General features: G+C 36.0%; 1 protein-coding gene across 11 annotated transcripts in view; it reads right to left on the bottom strand.

Moving 5' to 3' along the window:
- Positions 1-17,393, bottom strand: part of LOC129776872 (protein disks lost) — a 654,166-nt gene that overhangs the window by 217,332 nt on the left and 419,441 nt on the right. For 8 of the 11 annotated variants that reach the window (XR_008743174.1, XM_055782770.1, XM_055782764.1 and 5 more), the window contains one exon: positions 15,250-15,326. Coding sequence is in view for 10 of the 11 variants with exons in the window: in XM_055782770.1 (XP_055638745.1) it covers positions 15,250-15,326 (77 nt within the window). In the remaining variant the exon portion in view is untranslated. The remainder of the gene's footprint in view (positions 1-15,249; positions 15,327-17,393) is intronic. The other 3 variants (XM_055782772.1, XM_055782767.1, XM_055782771.1) reach the window with 1 other exon arrangement.

Here is a 17,393-nt window from a genome sequence, read left to right as displayed (position 1 = left end):
TTTTAGAAATAATTCATTAATATAATGTTTTGATGGTCCTGAAATAGGTTGATGTTTTGCGTAGTTTTGTAGCATCGGTTAAAGATGGTTGATTCATGGTCCATTACTAATCTCTCAAGAAGAATACGCATGTCGTAATTTTTTTAATACACGTTTGATTTTTTTATCTCGGAGTAGCATTTTTTTTAATAGTTCATTCTAATTCCACTCATTTGTTGTGAAATGATCAAAAATGAATATATTCGTCGAATTTAGCGTGAAAATAAGAAAACATAATGGACGTAATCCCGTATGTACTTCACGGAGAAACCGAAATGAACGGCATAAACTTCGTAACTTCGTTACGGATGATGATAGGTTTTCAGTCAGAATGAACACTTTTTAAATACACCCAGGTTTTTTTACGCGGATTTTCCAATTAACGCAGTTTTTTACGCGGATTTTCCAATTAACGCGTTTTTTACGCGGATTTTTCTATTAACGCGGGTTTTTTACTAGGTACGTATCCAACGCGTAAAAAAAAACCTGGGTGTAGAATTTATGAATTAAAATTAACTTCTCCGTATCAAATTAGTGTTCAATGTTAATGGAAAACTTTGTTTTTTTCATGTGGTAAAATAATCTCTTACAAAAATTGTGTCTGAAGATTTATATTTTACTAGCTGACCCTGCAAACTTCGTCCCGCTGAAACTTTATTTTTCGTTATCGCATCCACGTTTTTTCACTAAGCGCACCCATCAAGGGTCCAATCACAGAGCGGTTCATTCATTGATCTTCTAATTGACCTTTTAAAATTTCCTTTTACTATAAATTTCCTAGTACCTCTACCAAAACTCGTCATTGTAATATCAAATTATTTTCGTACACAATTCTCGTTCAAAATTTTTCAATCACTTGCATATAACATGTTTCTCTCTTACGCTAAATACATATTTCATACATAAAATATAATAAAATGATGACATCTCAAATCGGACGATTCTTTCCTCGAGTTTTGCACTTACCCCTTTGCTTGATTAGTTCTCGGGATATGCAGAAATTTGTATTTCATTTGTATGGCAGCCCCTCCCCATCCATAGAGAGGGGAAGGAGTGTCGAACCACCGAATTTGACTCCGTTTGCTTGATTAGTTCTCCAGTTATGCAGAAATTTGTGTTTTTTAGAGAGGGGAGGAGTGCCGTATAAAAACATTTCTTGCCTCATAAAACCTCTACATGGCAAATTCGGCTCCGTTTGCTTGCTTACTTCTTTAGTTATACAAAAGTTCTCGAGTTATGCAGAAATTTGTGTTTCATTTGTATGACAACCACCCTCTTAGAGAGAGGGAGGAGTCTCGAACTATCATAAGAACCTTCCCCGGCCCCGAAAGTCCCTACGTACAAATTTTCACGTCGATCGGTTCAGTAATTTCCAAATCCATAAGAATCAGAAAGACAGACAAAAATCCATTTATATATGAGGGGTTTAGAATGAAAGGAGTGTAAGTGACTTGATCGATTCCTCTTTATCTACTTTCTCTTTTGATCATAAATTAACTGCAAACACATTCCCAGTTTATTTGATAATGTGGACGATAAATCAGAACCTCAATTATCGGTATCTATTGCAAAATCAAATTGGAACATTTTTGTGCGCTGAGTTATTCACGAAACGAAAAGTTGATGAAGAGAAATCGATTAAATCACTTGCATTCTATGCCCCTCATATATACAGGTAAACTTCGATATAACGTACATTTCACTTTCAAAATTGTACGTTGTATCGAATTGTACGTTATATCGAAGCATAATAAAGTACTCACAAACGTAGTCTATAATACATTATTGTGTTGCTGTTTTAGTAAAGTTAATGAATAACTTCAATCAGAAAACGAAGCCAGCCTTTCTCATGATGTTTCCCTTCGTGCTGTTGATTAAAGATTGATTCATTTATAATTCAGAATCACAAAACCAGCTGTATTTCGGGATTGATTGAAGGTACAATACTTGTTTTAGCATCACAATATAGATAATTCATTGTTCTATCAGAAAAAAAATATTGAAAAAAAATTTCCTTTACATTTTATAAATGTGTACGTTATATCGAGTGACGTTATATCGAGGGTACGTTATAACGAGGGTACGTTATATCGAAGTGACCCTGTATAGACATATAGATTTGGTATAATACAAAACATACAAACAACAAATATTTGATCGCCTGTGACCGAGTGTATGCCATTTTTCCAAAACCACGGCGATAGCTGTTTAAGCTCTAATGCAAAAAAAAAACAAAAATTTACGTTCACAATGTATATTTGGCGAAGCACGCGCATTAAGATAAGGAAGCAAAATGATACATATGGTCAGGTTGTATTGTTCTCACCAGGAAATTAATGATGAATCAACAATCTTCCACTGGTTAAACAAAAAACTTTTCACATTTTTCAGAACCACACCTGAAGGGTTAGAAAATAATGAATTTCAAAGCAATATCTGAAGCAATTAACATGCGAATTGAATAATCTCATAGTCCTACGCTAACAATGCGGTCGTATCCTGGACTCAATCCCCAATAATTTCTTTTCACTAGATTCTATTTTCATAGAATAGCGGCGTGTCACTGAGTATGGATCACAGTGCTTGGAAATATCTGTATCACATCAATCTTTTCAGCTGAATTTCCGACCACATTCGATCATTATACCTTTATCACAGCAATCCCCTCACGTTGATTCATCCAGTTTTGCTCATTCTCTTTTTCATTCTGTTCTGCGTTCACGGAATGTGAACAAAAAAAATCCCTAGTTTTGTCATTCATTGATATTAATATACCAGTTCATAAGTTCAATGTTTAGAAAACGAAAGCGTTACGCCGGAGACCGAGATTTTGAGCGTTAATAGCTCCTAAACAACTGAACGAAATGGTATGATAAACACTTCATTCGAAAGATAAAATGTCTACGCGTTATATGCTTGTTACTTTTGGATCCAAAACTTGTTTCAATAGACTTAAAATTGCTTTCAAAACAGGCTATTGAAATCACACCAATCGGTATATAAGCGAGTGCCGCTCGGAAATCCACTCAGTTATGATTGCGCAACGATTGAGGTACCATCACCATGTTTACCATGGATGTTTACCCGACACACTTCAAAACTATGGAGTCAGAGGAAATCGGCATTGCAAAGTAGATTCGAGCTGCGGGTACTTTTGAACTCGCTTACGTATTTGGAAATTGGAATGTTTCCCTAACACAGACTTCAAAACCATGGAGCCTGTGGAAATCGGCATAGCAAATTAGATGCAAGCAGCGGGAGCTTTTGTACTCGTTTGCGTTTCTGCAAATTAGAATGTTTCCCTAACACAGACTTCAAAATCACGAAGCCTGGGGAAATCGGCATTGCAAAATAGATGCGAGTTGCGGGTACTTTTGTACTCGCTTGCATTTTTGCGAACCGGAATTGTTTTCCCAATACAGATTCCGAAACCGAGAAGTTGGGAGAATCGGCATTGCAGATACTTCCAAGTCGGCAATACTTTTATACCCCCATGTATTTTTAAACTCTGGAATTCGTTTTGCTAACACGGTCTACAAAAGCGGGTACAAATGCTATGCTTTGGCTCGATTATTCAAGACTGCATTGGAAGATATCTCTTCATGTTGCCAGCACACTGAACTTCTACGCTTACCGTTTGATGATTAGGCAAATTGTTGATAACTATTTGCTGTGATAACTACTACCATAATGCATGAATTGACTCCAATTGGGATTTGTTTGCAATTGAATTCGTAAATAGTTTCATTCATTCACTAGTTTAATCAATAATTTAATCAATACACACAAAAGATAGCTCTGCGCAGCGGCGATATCGTATCCCAGGAGGAACATCCGAGGTGGGATTATTGCTAATTTAACGACAGTCCTACGTCAACTTTGCGGTTATATCATAGGTATAACCCATCCATAGTTTTTAAATGAAAATTTAAACAATTTTTAGGTCTTAAAGTTTTTGAGTCAAAATGTTTTTTAATATTGGGGGTTTTTCCATTGTTTAGAAAATAAATCTAACTCGAAAGCTATAAGACCTGAAAAATTTTAGTCATAGGATGAAATATAGGAAATTAATGAAATTTCGCATTTACAATATTAGCCATTTTCAAAAAGTCTTCTATGATTTCATGTATGCAATGTTGCTAAAATGACCAATGTCTTTACACCCTGAGATGCCACCGATAGCCAGTCGAGTTGACATTGAATTCGTCTATTGCGGTGGAAGAGTACAGGCAAACTTTTTTTTTGTGCGGGGGATAGGGACCGCACAAAAAAATCGTACGAAACTTAACCAGTAGCTTTGAAAAATCGTGTTCGGTACACAATTTGAAAATAACCTTTTTTTGTGCAGTAGGTAGGGACCGCATAAAAAAGTTTCCCCAAGAAAATAGCTGAAATCCACTCCGTTCACCGTTCGATTTCATTTTATTTCCCTGCTTTGCGATGGGACAGTTTGCCTTTTCAGTTGCGCGTGGCAGTGTTGTTAGAAATCGTGTCATGCGCAGCATAGAGCATTTGATGGAAGGATAAGAATGATTTGAGAAGTAGATGATTTGGACGAAAGTATGCTTTATTCGGACTGAAATGACGATAACTTCGTCAAATATGCTTCTTTTCATATACCACACAAAAAAATCGCACAAAAAAAAACCGCACAAAAACAGGTTTTCCTGTACTAGAACAAAACAAAATCTTCAAGGTTAGCTTTGAAAGAAATTGGAATGCTAGACGTCATCTTTTCTATCCAATAATTAAAATTCGCCGGTTTTATCCAAACCGGTAAGAACGTGGCCGGCGTCTTTATTGACTATTTAAAGTTCAAATCAACGAAGCTCCCACATCGATGATGGTTTTCTATTTCAAGGCGCCAGTCGGCGTGTTCTTCGTGTAATCATCTTGTTGGATCAGATAAATCACGGATAGCAATTACAGAATGTACCCAAGCTCAAGCTCAATAGAGTACAGTAAATGATTGGTTCGAATGTTCCGAAAATAAATTCAAATTTAAGAACAAGAACATTGATAAAATTAAATGATTTGGTTAACTTGTTCTCACCGACAATTCCATTTATATTCCCAAGAATATCAAAGTTGTAAATCCGAATGTTTCGTTTTCTCTCCGAACACCAAGAGGATATGTATCCCTTCCCGTTGACGACACGAAGAACAAGTCCTCCAGAAACCACCACGTGAATCTCGCTGATAGTAGCGCGTCGATTCCCAAGGCATATCACGAACAGAACATAAACCAGTCCCACATGTAGCGTCATACCGAGGCGCACAAACGATGTGCGCGTCTTTCTTGTATAGGTGGACAACAAAACGATCGCGCGAGCGCGTTCGTGCGATTTTGATAGTTACATCGCGAAACATTTCGCTGCCACACACGGCCTTGAACTATGTTTTTGTCCGCTCGTCCGCTTCCAGTCTGCCGAGCGGCGTTTGTGTCTGCCACTGAAGCCTCACACCCGTGTCGACTGGGGAGGTAATGGCGGTCAGAGGGGAACTCGCAGGTTCGTTAGCCGGATTCATGAGTCGTTGGCGCAAGTTGATGGAAAGGAGGGGGGGGGGAGCAGCGACAACAGCAGCAAAAGAGATAGAGAGTGTAATTTTATTGAATGGTAAGTCTTTATCTGTTTTGCTCTGCCGCTGTCGCTGCTGCTGGTGGTGACTGACCGGCAATGTGGGCATACAGTCGACCGATCCTCGGATGGCCGGATAGTGCGTGTCATTAAAATCGTTTCCGGCTATTCACACACTTCAGATGCTAATCTTACCCTCGGGGTAATGGGCTTGGGAAAAACATGGAATCGTCAGGATAAGCAGAATATTGATTAAATGGCTGTTCGTATTCGACAGGAAGACGTTACTGTAAAGAATGACATATAATAAGGAAGCCATATGTGAAGAATTCAGCTTTACAAACGTTTCATACGAAGTGGTTTATTGGGAAAATGGGCTCTCGCCCTCCGTCTGATTCCACCTGGTTTGCGATATGACTCCGAGTTCAACAAGTTTTATTTATGAAATTTCGAAAAAAAAGAATTAAAAACTAGGGATGAAAGTAGCTAAACGAATGGAATGGGTATTGTGCAAGATATGACAAAAAAAATAAAAAAAATTATGAACCTATCTAAACTAGCTGATCCGGCGAACTTCGTCCCGCCCAAAATTATTTTTTTGATATGAATTCTTTCGGACATTCAATTTTCAGACACAATTTGACTATAGCCCACAAGATATTTTTAATATGAGGAAACGGGTTTGTTTTTCAAATGCTTAGCTCAAATGCAAGCCATCCAAATATTCCACAAAAATTGAGAAATTCAGCCTGCAATATTTTCCTCCAAAAAATGACCTCTGTGCTCCAACCACTTGACATTCGAATAATTAAAGCATATGGTGCATATCAAACAAGAAATTTGAACATTCCACATTTATGGAGTATGATATGGGGTCCTGAATTCTTCATACGAACATTGATGAACAGCTACTTGCGACAAAACAAGGTGCTGATTTATTCAATGTATGCCCAACAAACCTGATTAGTTTTGAATCAAATTTTGATTGCCATTACACGCTGAGAGTAAACATATTGTGAATGGAGATCAGAGATCACCATCAACACCACTCAGTGAACTTGTTGTTCTCAAACTCACTAAACCATTTTCAGGGTGCGGAAGGAATGTAACCACCGATATTTTTTTCACGAGTGTTTGAACGAGTGTATCTTTGCAACGAAAAATTTGAATAATAGAGTAGTGCGGGGCAAAGGCGCGCACCTAACAGTTGTCGTCCAATAACCATTGAAATAACAGCAAATAAAATTCAGTTTACTGACCAAATTGTAAGTATATATATATATATTACTCTCATACCACATACCACGTGGAAATTTTTGGGAGGTTGGAGACTGGCAATATAAGATACCTGAAAATGTCCAACACTTGAAACAGAATTCTTTTTATAATAGCTGTCCCGGCGGACTTTGTCCCACCCACAATTGATATGTTGATATAAATCATTTCGAGCACTCAAGTTCCCACAGAAATTATTTTTGTGTACGTAGTCCATACTCGCTGTATATAATTTCTTTTTTGACATATGAACCTGATGTAGACCAAGACGCATCAATCCTGATACTGACTGTTTAAATCCGTTGCTCCGTTCTTGAGTTGAATCGTGAGGAACGGACACCAAATCATTTTTATTTGTATAGATCAAGTTTATAAATACATAGTTACTTTCACTGGATTTATTTGAAGCCCTTTGTTGAAAAAAAAACAATATTTATTTGAAGATCATTGCACAATGGTCCATGAGATGCATTTAAGTGGAAATTAGCATTTAGAGCTCGACAGTTATTCTCTAGACAAAAACTGTCTTTGACAAAATTGTTACATATGACAGAGCGCTCATTTTTATGTTATCAAAAATAGAGTGACCAAACTTGTCGATGAAATACAAAATATAACTTTCTTATCTTTATAGATAGAGGTAAACATAGTTCTACAATGTTGTAGTCCCAGTTATTTGAGACATATTTGTAGAACAAAGTTTTTTTCTATCTCTTGGAATAACCGATACAGCACCATTTTTCTAAGTTACGTTAGGGTCAAAAACAGTTTTCTTGCTCTAACTTTTATAATTCAAATTCTACATGTAAACTGTCTTTGAACGACTTTTAGAGCTTACTAATACAAACATTTTGCGATGTAGAACTCGTCAATATCTGAACTTCGCTCAATTTTATTGATTATTCTTCCCAAAAAAATATGCTCTCTTCAATTGTTTGTCATTCTTTCTGGGGCAAATATAAACAAATTCTATTGGCGGCATTTGAAAGTGCATATTTCACTCTTCATGATGTGTGATTTCCAAAACTATGTTATGTTTCCAGTTTGAGTAAATTAAAGTTAAAATCATGAATTTTTGGGTAAAAAACCATCAATAACTTTGAGTAGGACGAATATATTGACAAATTCTGCATCGCAAAATGTTGGTATTGATAAGCTCCAAAAGTCGAACGAAGACAGTTGTGATGTAGAATTCGAAATATAAAAGTTAAAGCAAAAAACCCGGTTTTTTCATGGTCACCCTAATGCAACTTAGAAAAAAAACGCTGATTCGATTATATCAAAAGATAGAAAAAAGTTTTGTTCTACAAAGTTCTTTAAAATAAATGGTGCTACAACATTGTCAAACTATGTTTATCTCTATTTATAGAGCTAAGAAAGTTAGATATTTTATTTCATCGACAATTTTGGTCACCCTATTTTTGGCAACATAAAAATGAGCGCTCTATCATATGTAACAACTTTGTCGAAGACAGTTTTTGTCTAAAGAGTAAATATCTCCCTCAACGTTGTTTTTAGCGCTTACTATCTAAGTTATGGTTACCCATGAAAAAACGGGGTTTTTTTCATTCTAACTTTTATGTTTAAAATTCTACATCAAAACTATTTTCGTACGACTTTTAGAGCTTATCAATACCAACATTTTGCGATGCAGAATTTGTCAGTATCTTAATCCTGCTCAATGTTATTGATGGGTTTTCATCCGAAAACTAATGATTTCAATATTAATTTACTCAAACAGGAAAAATAACATAGTTTTCATAATCACATATTATATAGAGTGATTTTTTTTCTTTCAAATTCGGTCAACAAATATTTTTTATATTTGCCCCAAAAAACATGACAAACAAATGAAAAGAGTATGTTTTTTGGGTAGAAATATCAATAACTTTGAGTGAAGTTGAAATATTGACAAGTTCTGCATCGCAAAATGTTTGTATTAGAAAGTTCTAAAAGTCTTTCAAAGACAGTTTGTATGTAGAATTTGAAATATGAAAGTTAGAGCATGAAAACAGTTTTTTTTCAGGGTGACCCTAACGTAACTTAGAAAAAATGTGCTATATCGATGCTATATCGGCTATATCGGTTATTTCAAGAGATAGAAAAAAACTTTGTTCTACAAAGATGTCTCAAATAACTGGAACTACAACATTGTCGAACTATATTTACCTCTATCTATAAAAATAAGAAAGTTATATTTTTTTATTTTATCGACAATTTTGGTCACCCTATTTTTGATAACATAAAAATGTGCGCCTCTTCCTCAGAGCTGATTCAGAAATACTGAGGTCTGCCGCAATCCGACGCTTCGAGACTCCCTCCCGAAGCCTTCGTCGGCCCGACAGCATTTATGGAGTGCATTTCTTCAAATCAGTTTCCTTCTTGTAGATCCCGTTAAAAATTTGGATGAAAACATTTTATAACGTTTTTTAAGAGCAAAATGCTGGTGTGAATTTTGACCCCACAGCCACTGCGCACCTTCGCCCCACAAGCAATTTTTGAACTAATCGAGTTTAAAAAAAAAATCTCTTGAACTTTTTTTACAAAAACGAATACGCACTATCATCTACCATAGAATGAAGGTTTCCTTGACAGTGTAGTTTCGAACTTTCCAGTTATTTTAGGTAAGTAAATCGTCATCCCCTTGATTGACAAAAATAGATCAAAACATCGCAAAACTCTTTGTACCTCATAACATTTTTCCACTTTCATGAAATGTATCATGTTTATATGTGTGATCTGCAGGTATAATAATGTATCAAACGAATGCACTGTTGTCGAATTTTTATGCTCGTTCGCTTCAAAAAGGCCAATGCGCACTTTTGCCCTGTGCGCACCTTTGCCCCGCACTACTCTAAGTAAATGTATACCTGAGACTAAATAATATTATAACAATACTAAATATGGTGTGGATATGACGGAGCAAACGGCTTAAAAGTAAAGCACAAAATAAATATCTCAAAGATGACATGTCCATGTATTTTTCAACATTTTAGATTTGGATGGTGTAAATATTGAATTTCATACAAGCAGACAACAGGAGAAAACATATCGCGACAAGATTTTCTATTTCAGTTGGCGGAGGAAATTTGAGCAGGATCAAGCACAATTTCAGAGAGACGAAAAACCTGTCAAATTGGATGTTGCAGATAGAATAAAACAAAAAAAACATTTGTTTGTGAAAATGTACAATACATTTTTTAAACTCCGAAAAAATAAATATTTTATGATTATTACATGATAATTATTTTGTGTTTCATTGTTTGTGCAAAAGTGTGTATTACTCATAATCAATTCATGAAAATATAACGTTTATTCTAAAAGCGGCCATTTGACCCCCAGCGATAGAAATCGGTATACAGGGCGGACTCGATTATATATAGTTTTTGTTGCCTCAACCTGGCTCTACATTAAAAAGTACGCTACGGAAGACGATTCTGTTTCTTTTATTTAAAATATGATAAAATTCAGTACAGGATATAGTAGTGGAACATCAAATTAGTGGATTTTCATAACATTTTGAAAGTGAAAAACTTATAAGTTAATAATTTTTAATGTACTATTATTAATTTTATCCTAAAAACTAATTTCATACCAGATTGCTTCTATCGATTATTTAATTCTCTTTTTAAAAGATTTTTTCTCTCGATTATTTAATGCTCTCTAAGCGGTCTATAATTTGTTTTTTGACACCCAACTTCTTTCTCTTTTTGGCTGCAATATCGATATAAACAATTTAAAAATTCAAGCAAAATCTTCAAAAATCACTATTCTTACCCCACTGTAAATGTTATAGCCACTTAAATTTCACACTAACGTTGAAAGGTTACATTTCTTCTTAAAATAAGTCATATTTGAAATATAAAAAAAAACATTTTTTTCCAAAATGTTCATTGTTTCGAGTGTAGGACGAAACTGACAGTTTTCCTCAGCAGATATCCAATATTCATACCCTAGTAAATATTACCCTTCGGTGTTAATATTTTCATGACAACATAGGTTGCTCGTCGCTCGAAAAATGGAAATGCCTCCGGATTTCATCAATTTAAATCATTTTCACACCAGGGGATTATAAGCCATATAGCATATCATACAAATCTAAGGAACTTCATTTCATAAAAACGTTTTCTGATTTGACACCCTTAATGAAATACATAGTCCTACATCAAAATATAATATCGTAGTCCTTGATCCTTTTTGACCCCTCACCAGAAAATAAATAGAGAATAAAGTTTTGGAATGAAATTTTTAAGAAACACCTAACTGATTGCTGTTCTTCAAGTGTCGAGAAAAGACTCTTGCTGTTAATATAATTTTAGGGAAGCTAAAAAATATGAACTAAAATATAAATTTTTATAATTTTAAAATTATTTTTTTTTAATTGCCAATCATACCCACGTTTTCATATCGTTGATTTTCAACCGCGTGGTGGTCTGACTGGTGTAGAACTTTAGACTATTTCTCAATGAACAAATGGAATGCAAAGAGAATTATGCCGAAATGGACCGAAACATGGGATCATTTCGTAAATCTAGCACATCGTTTTAATGATTTTATTAATAGTACTAGCTGACCCGGCAAACTTCGTCCCGCCCATAATTTGTTTTTTGTTATCAATACCTTCAAACATTCACGCTTACTATGAGCAAGTTCATGGGTCCCAATCGCAGAACTGTTCATTGATTGATCTTCTATTCGACCCAGTTGAATTTACCTTTTACTAAAAAACTTCTTAGTACTTCTACCAAAACTCATCATTATAATATCAGATTATTTTCAGACACAATTCTTGTTCAATGCTTTTCAAACACTTGTAAATAACATGTTTCTCCGTTACATGGAATAAAAGTTTGATACAGAAAATATGATAGAAAAAAGACAGACCCCTCCCCTCTTCTCCCCTTAGAGAGGATGGAGGAGTGTCCATTCACCATAGAAACGTTTCGTGCCCCCTAAAATCTTCAAATGCCAAATTTGCCATTTAGGGGGTCTCCGTAGCCACATTGGTTGCGCGTTCGCTTAGTAAGCGATCGATCGTGAGTTCAAAACTCAGGGCCCTCATTGACCATCTTTGTGTTGTTACAGAATAACTACGTCCACGCAACAATCATCAGCGATGGAGATCGATCCACGGTCGAAATAAGATCGATTCATCCATACAACTGCTCTGCTCTGCAAGACACATCGGGCTGCTGTTCTATAAATAACTCAACAATGATCAATCAACTGTCTCCGCTGTCCGGTCTAACTGGATAATGGAAGAAAAGAACGAAAACTCTTACGCCTATATGGCAACTGTGTAAATGTGTACCATATGCAATGGTATAGAAGGGAATACTCTAGAAAAACGCCGAAAACATGGCAACTGTGTAATGTGCTAATTATAGATATGATAAACATGTGACATATACACGATTGAAATTCGGCTCTGTTACAGCTAAAATGCTAATGAGTCAAAATAAACAAAAGGGATAAAAAAAAAAATTTGCCATTTGTATGACAGCCCCCCCTAAGAGAAGGGCGAGGAGTATCTAACCACCATAGAAACATTTATTGCACCCTAAAACCTCCATATGCCTAATTCGGTTCCATTTGCTTGATTAATTCTCGAGTAATATAGAAATTTGTGTTTGATTTGTATGGCAGCCCCCCTTAGAGAGGGGGTGGAGTTTCTAACCACCACAGAACTATTTTTTGTCCCCTAAAATCTCCACATGCCAAATTTGGTTTCATTTACTTTATTCATTCTCGAGTTATGCAGAAATTTGTGTTTTCCCTTCTGCATAACCCTTAGAGAGGGGGAGGTGTCTGGAAATATCATAAGAACCTTCCCCGACCCCAAAACCCCTACATACCAATCTTCATGTCGATCGGTTCAGTAGTTTCCGCGTCCATAAGAATCAGACAGACAGACAGACAGAAATCCATTTATATATATATAGATATTAGTTTCAAGTTCCACCAGACGCACAAGTATGAAATGCATTTTGTTTCCCTAATCATTAATCTCGAAAGAATGGTATAAAGAGGAATAACTGAAATCTATTACTTTTCATACATTTTACTCATATTTTTTGGTAATTTGCTGGTCGTCCAATGAAACTCAAGCATTAAAAACGGCTATCATCGGTTTTTTCGAGCTATTTTCACAGCAAGTACGTAACCCACAGATGTTACTAAATTGGAAGGAACCGATTTCTTCCAACCTTACTGATTCGTGTTCCATATTCAGAATCCAGAAGCTAATTTTTAGACTTCAGATTACAATTTTCATATTTCCGATTCCGATTACGGATTGGATGTTCTAGTTTTTCATGTTTTTGTGAAATTCAAAATGGAATTCAGGAACTACAGATTTTGGCATCGCAATTCAGATTAATTTTCCTGATTCTAATTTCGCTCTCCGAATTCATGACTTTTGTTCCGGAATAGCTGAGCAGCACGAACGAAAAAAAAAAACTGCGAAATATTACTGGAAAATATCGATGATAGCGGTTTTTAAACGGTTTTATTTAGCTTGCCCTGTAATCTGTTTGTTTGTTTGTAACTTTGTAACATGTTTGTCTGTAGCGCTGACCCACATTAATAGAGATTTGACCCCCTTCCTGTTGACCGATTGATCTGAAATTTGGAACACACCTTTATCTTTAGTCATTATAAAACTGCGTATTTCATGATTTTGAAAATCCAAGATGGCGGTCGCTATAAAATGGCAAATCATATATTTTCTCAAAACCTCATCAATATGGGTTTTCCAAAACCCCATAGTAGAATACGGTTATTTATGATAAATGTAAATCCAAGATGGCTGCCACTACAAAATGGCGGAATACATATTTTCTCAAAACCTCATTAATATCGATATCAAATGAAAGGGCTTGCCTAGTAGAACACGGTTATTTATGAAAAATGCAAATCTATGATGGCTGTCATTATCAAATGGCGGGCTGCATATTTTCTCAAAACTCGATTAATATGGGTATCATATGAAAGGGCTTGAATAGTAGATCACAGTAGATAATGAGAAATCCAAATTCAAGATGGCCGCAATCACAAAATAGCAGGTTACTTTATTAAACGGTTTTATTTAGCTTGAACTGTTTGTATGTCTGTATGGTTGTCCCACATTAATAGAAATTTGAACAATAGGAACTGATCGAATTTATAAAATACCTTCATCTCTGCTGTCATTTTAAAACTGCTTATCTTGAAAAATTCAATTTAGGCAGCCGCTACAAAATAGCTGATTCCATATCATCTAAAAAAAAGGTTGATTGAGATATGTGTATCAAACGAACGAACTTGATTTGGAGAACACACTATGTATTTTCTGCAATCCTCTCAATATCGGTATCAGATGAAATTTTTTGACTAATAGAATACAGTACAATGGTTTTATTGTAGAGAAATATTCTAATGAAACAGATAATGTACTAAAAACTAGAAAATAAAATATATAAAAAAACTTTTTAATTTAAACGGTTTAATTGTGATTAAACATAATAATGTACTAAAAGCTAAAAAATAATTAGGCAAGTACCAGTTACAGGTATCAACCTCTCCTTCATTAGTCTAGGACATTGATAAAACTAAAATAAAATCGTTGGTCACGTTGGATTTCCATTATCCACAATTAGCGACTTCATCATATGCCCCACGATTATTTTTAGCCTAATGAAGGAGAGGTGTGATAACTGCTAACTGCTACTTGTCTAATTATTTTCTAGCTTTTAGTACATTATCATGTTTAATCACAATTAAACCGTTTAACTCAAAAAAGTTTTTTTTTACTTATTTTATTATTGTTTGAGTTTCATTGGAGTACCAACAAAATGCCAAACATTTCCTTAAAGCTCATCTAAAAAGTTTGTTGGTAATTTATCTAAAATTGATCAAGTGGTTTGAAAGTTAAAACGTTTCAAAACCTGATAAATTCAGCAAAATCGTCAGAATAGCCGATTTCTGTATGATTCTACTTTAGGACGGTGTACCCTAAGAGTGAAAAAACTTGTCTAAAACAATTCCCAAAAAAAAGCAATTTTTTGTATTTTTTTTTATCATGGTAATATTAGAATTATGCAAAAAATGGACAAAGCCAATTAATAAACATTGCCAATCTGAGCTTTTATAATTAGTTTTTTTGTTTTTTGAAGATCCACTGATACTTCATGTGGGCTTGAGATCTACATCGTTTATTTCAGTCGAAAGTTCCCGTGGTCAGAATGGCTTTATCTCCGAACATCTTTGATTGTTACGCATGGAGACACATCATTATGTATTTCAATTTATTAATATTTGTTCCACTTCTATTTATAGACAACCCCCTCAATATAATCACTTCGAATTCAATACTTACTCCTCCGTCTGCGATCTAATTAGCCCCAAGAAGTGAACGGCGAATTCTTCGATCGTGCAAGCTTTCGGATCGGTCTTCTGTTCCGCCATCGAATCGGTGATCCAATTCCGGTACATGAAAATGAAAGAGAAAGAACAAAAAATAACACAATTAATAAACGCTGGCGGAATCAACTTCCACTTCCAGTAATGAGTTTCGTGTGGCAACACCAAACTGGATTATAAATTTGGCACTGAAGGACCACTTGCAGCGAAGGCGCCTCGGAAGAGACAGAAAAAAAGCATCGATTGACACAATATATTCGGCGTGTGTGTATCCTTGACGATATTTGACCTGGGCCATGGTCACAATGCGGTGCGTTTTTGGATGCCCCGAAATGCGATACCAAATACCGAGAGTCGCAATTAGGCGGTGACGTTGGTGACAACCAGACAATCGCGCGTGGCTGCTTATAATATGCGCGATATGAGTGGGTACAATACCTTTGAATTGTTTTTGGTTTTTTTTTCACGGTGTCGCATCAAAGGTCGTTTGGGAAATGAACTTTTTAAAATCGTCGAACATAAACTGCTTCCTTCCTTCCGTGTGCGATTGTTTTACGACGATGTGTCATCATACGGTAGCACATGTATTAATTTTGCTAACATTGGTTATTTTATCGTTTATTTGCCTCTTTGGGACGGATGCGATGGTTGTTACGTGCGAGCACTGAATAATAACTTTTTGGAATGCTATTTAATTCCGCATATTTGCATAAATCCATGGTGGAGTAATTGACAATATTGATTGTTAATGCTGTTGCAAGTTACTTCCGTGGATTAATTATCGCAAAATTGCAATATTAAAATATGACAACTAAAAGCCATCGCAAAAAAATACATTAAATTAGATCAACCCGTATCATCAACAGGTTGACCAAATATCGTGACCACTTTCCATTATTCATCGACAGATGCAGGACACGCAAATATCACATCAAACGGGCAAAGAAAGCACTGCTGAGCGTTTATTGCTCTTCTGTTGGAGATATATAATTACAGTGGCCCAAAAATAGTCAAACGACATACGAACGGAAAATTAGACGGTTATATTAAGCTTGTTTTGATATACCCAACTCGTTCCGAAAATTTGGACCAGTTAATCAAAACAGAACCTTCCGTTGCGATATCGCGGGCAAACTCGGTTGCAACTCCTGCTATTTGGTTGCTAGTGGCATGGTATGGCCAACTTCACACTTGATCAAACAAAAACACTCGTCGACAGAGCGCGGTTCTGGCCCACACGATGTTTCCAAACAGCTGTTGCAGTTATGCTTTATTGAAGGTTAGCCATGCCGGCCACTATACATATTGGCACATAGTTTCGGGGCCCTTGGTTGGAGTATTTATTTGACGCAGGCAGCGGCCAGCTGCCGTCTTTATCGCTGGCCACTACCACCTAACGAGTCTGTGTGACCATTACTGTGGGTTCGGCTGTTGTCGAAATCTATGATTAGATATTTCGTTGCTTGCAGCTGCCACTCGGTTGCGAGCAGAGGGTTGACTTGTTCCTGGCGTTAAATTGAATGCATGGCCGCCGGTGGCTGTTGCTGACGAAATGGCGAAAAATTTAAATGCAATCACAAAGCGGTAGCCTACATTTCCTAGTCGGGCGTTGTTCTAATGGCAAGGGGTCCGCGTTACAAACGCTTGACACGGAATAGAAGCCCTTATAGTAGAATTATCCAGTGAATGATAATTTTGTTAGCTTGATCATTATTGTTAAAGGTTAACCTTGACTTGAATCAATGAATCGCAATTGCGAAGTAGTTTGATTCAAACACTTTACTGACACAAATTGGATGTTTCATTTTTTTGCGTATAGAGAACATTGAGGCTGAATTGCGTACGTAGATCACCCATATCGTAGTTCTTTACTGGATTAACCTAATCCTGCGTAGGAAAGTAGAGACAAACTTATTATTGGATTGTGCGGAAAGTTCTTGCCGCAACCGACGAAGACCGGATCGAGACATACACTCTATCCAACTTCTATAAGACCACCCTGATTCTATTTCGTTGCAACAAAAACAGTTAGAACTTCAACAAGATACATTCATACATTGTAGACTGCTTAGAATAAAGTATACTTAACGTCAATTCCGT

This window comes from Toxorhynchites rutilus, chromosome 3 (genome assembly GCF_029784135.1).
Source record: "Toxorhynchites rutilus septentrionalis strain SRP chromosome 3, ASM2978413v1, whole genome shotgun sequence".
Lineage (NCBI taxonomy): Eukaryota > Metazoa > Arthropoda > Insecta > Diptera > Culicidae > Toxorhynchites > Toxorhynchites rutilus.
This window is presented reverse-complemented; position numbering and strand designations above follow the sequence as displayed.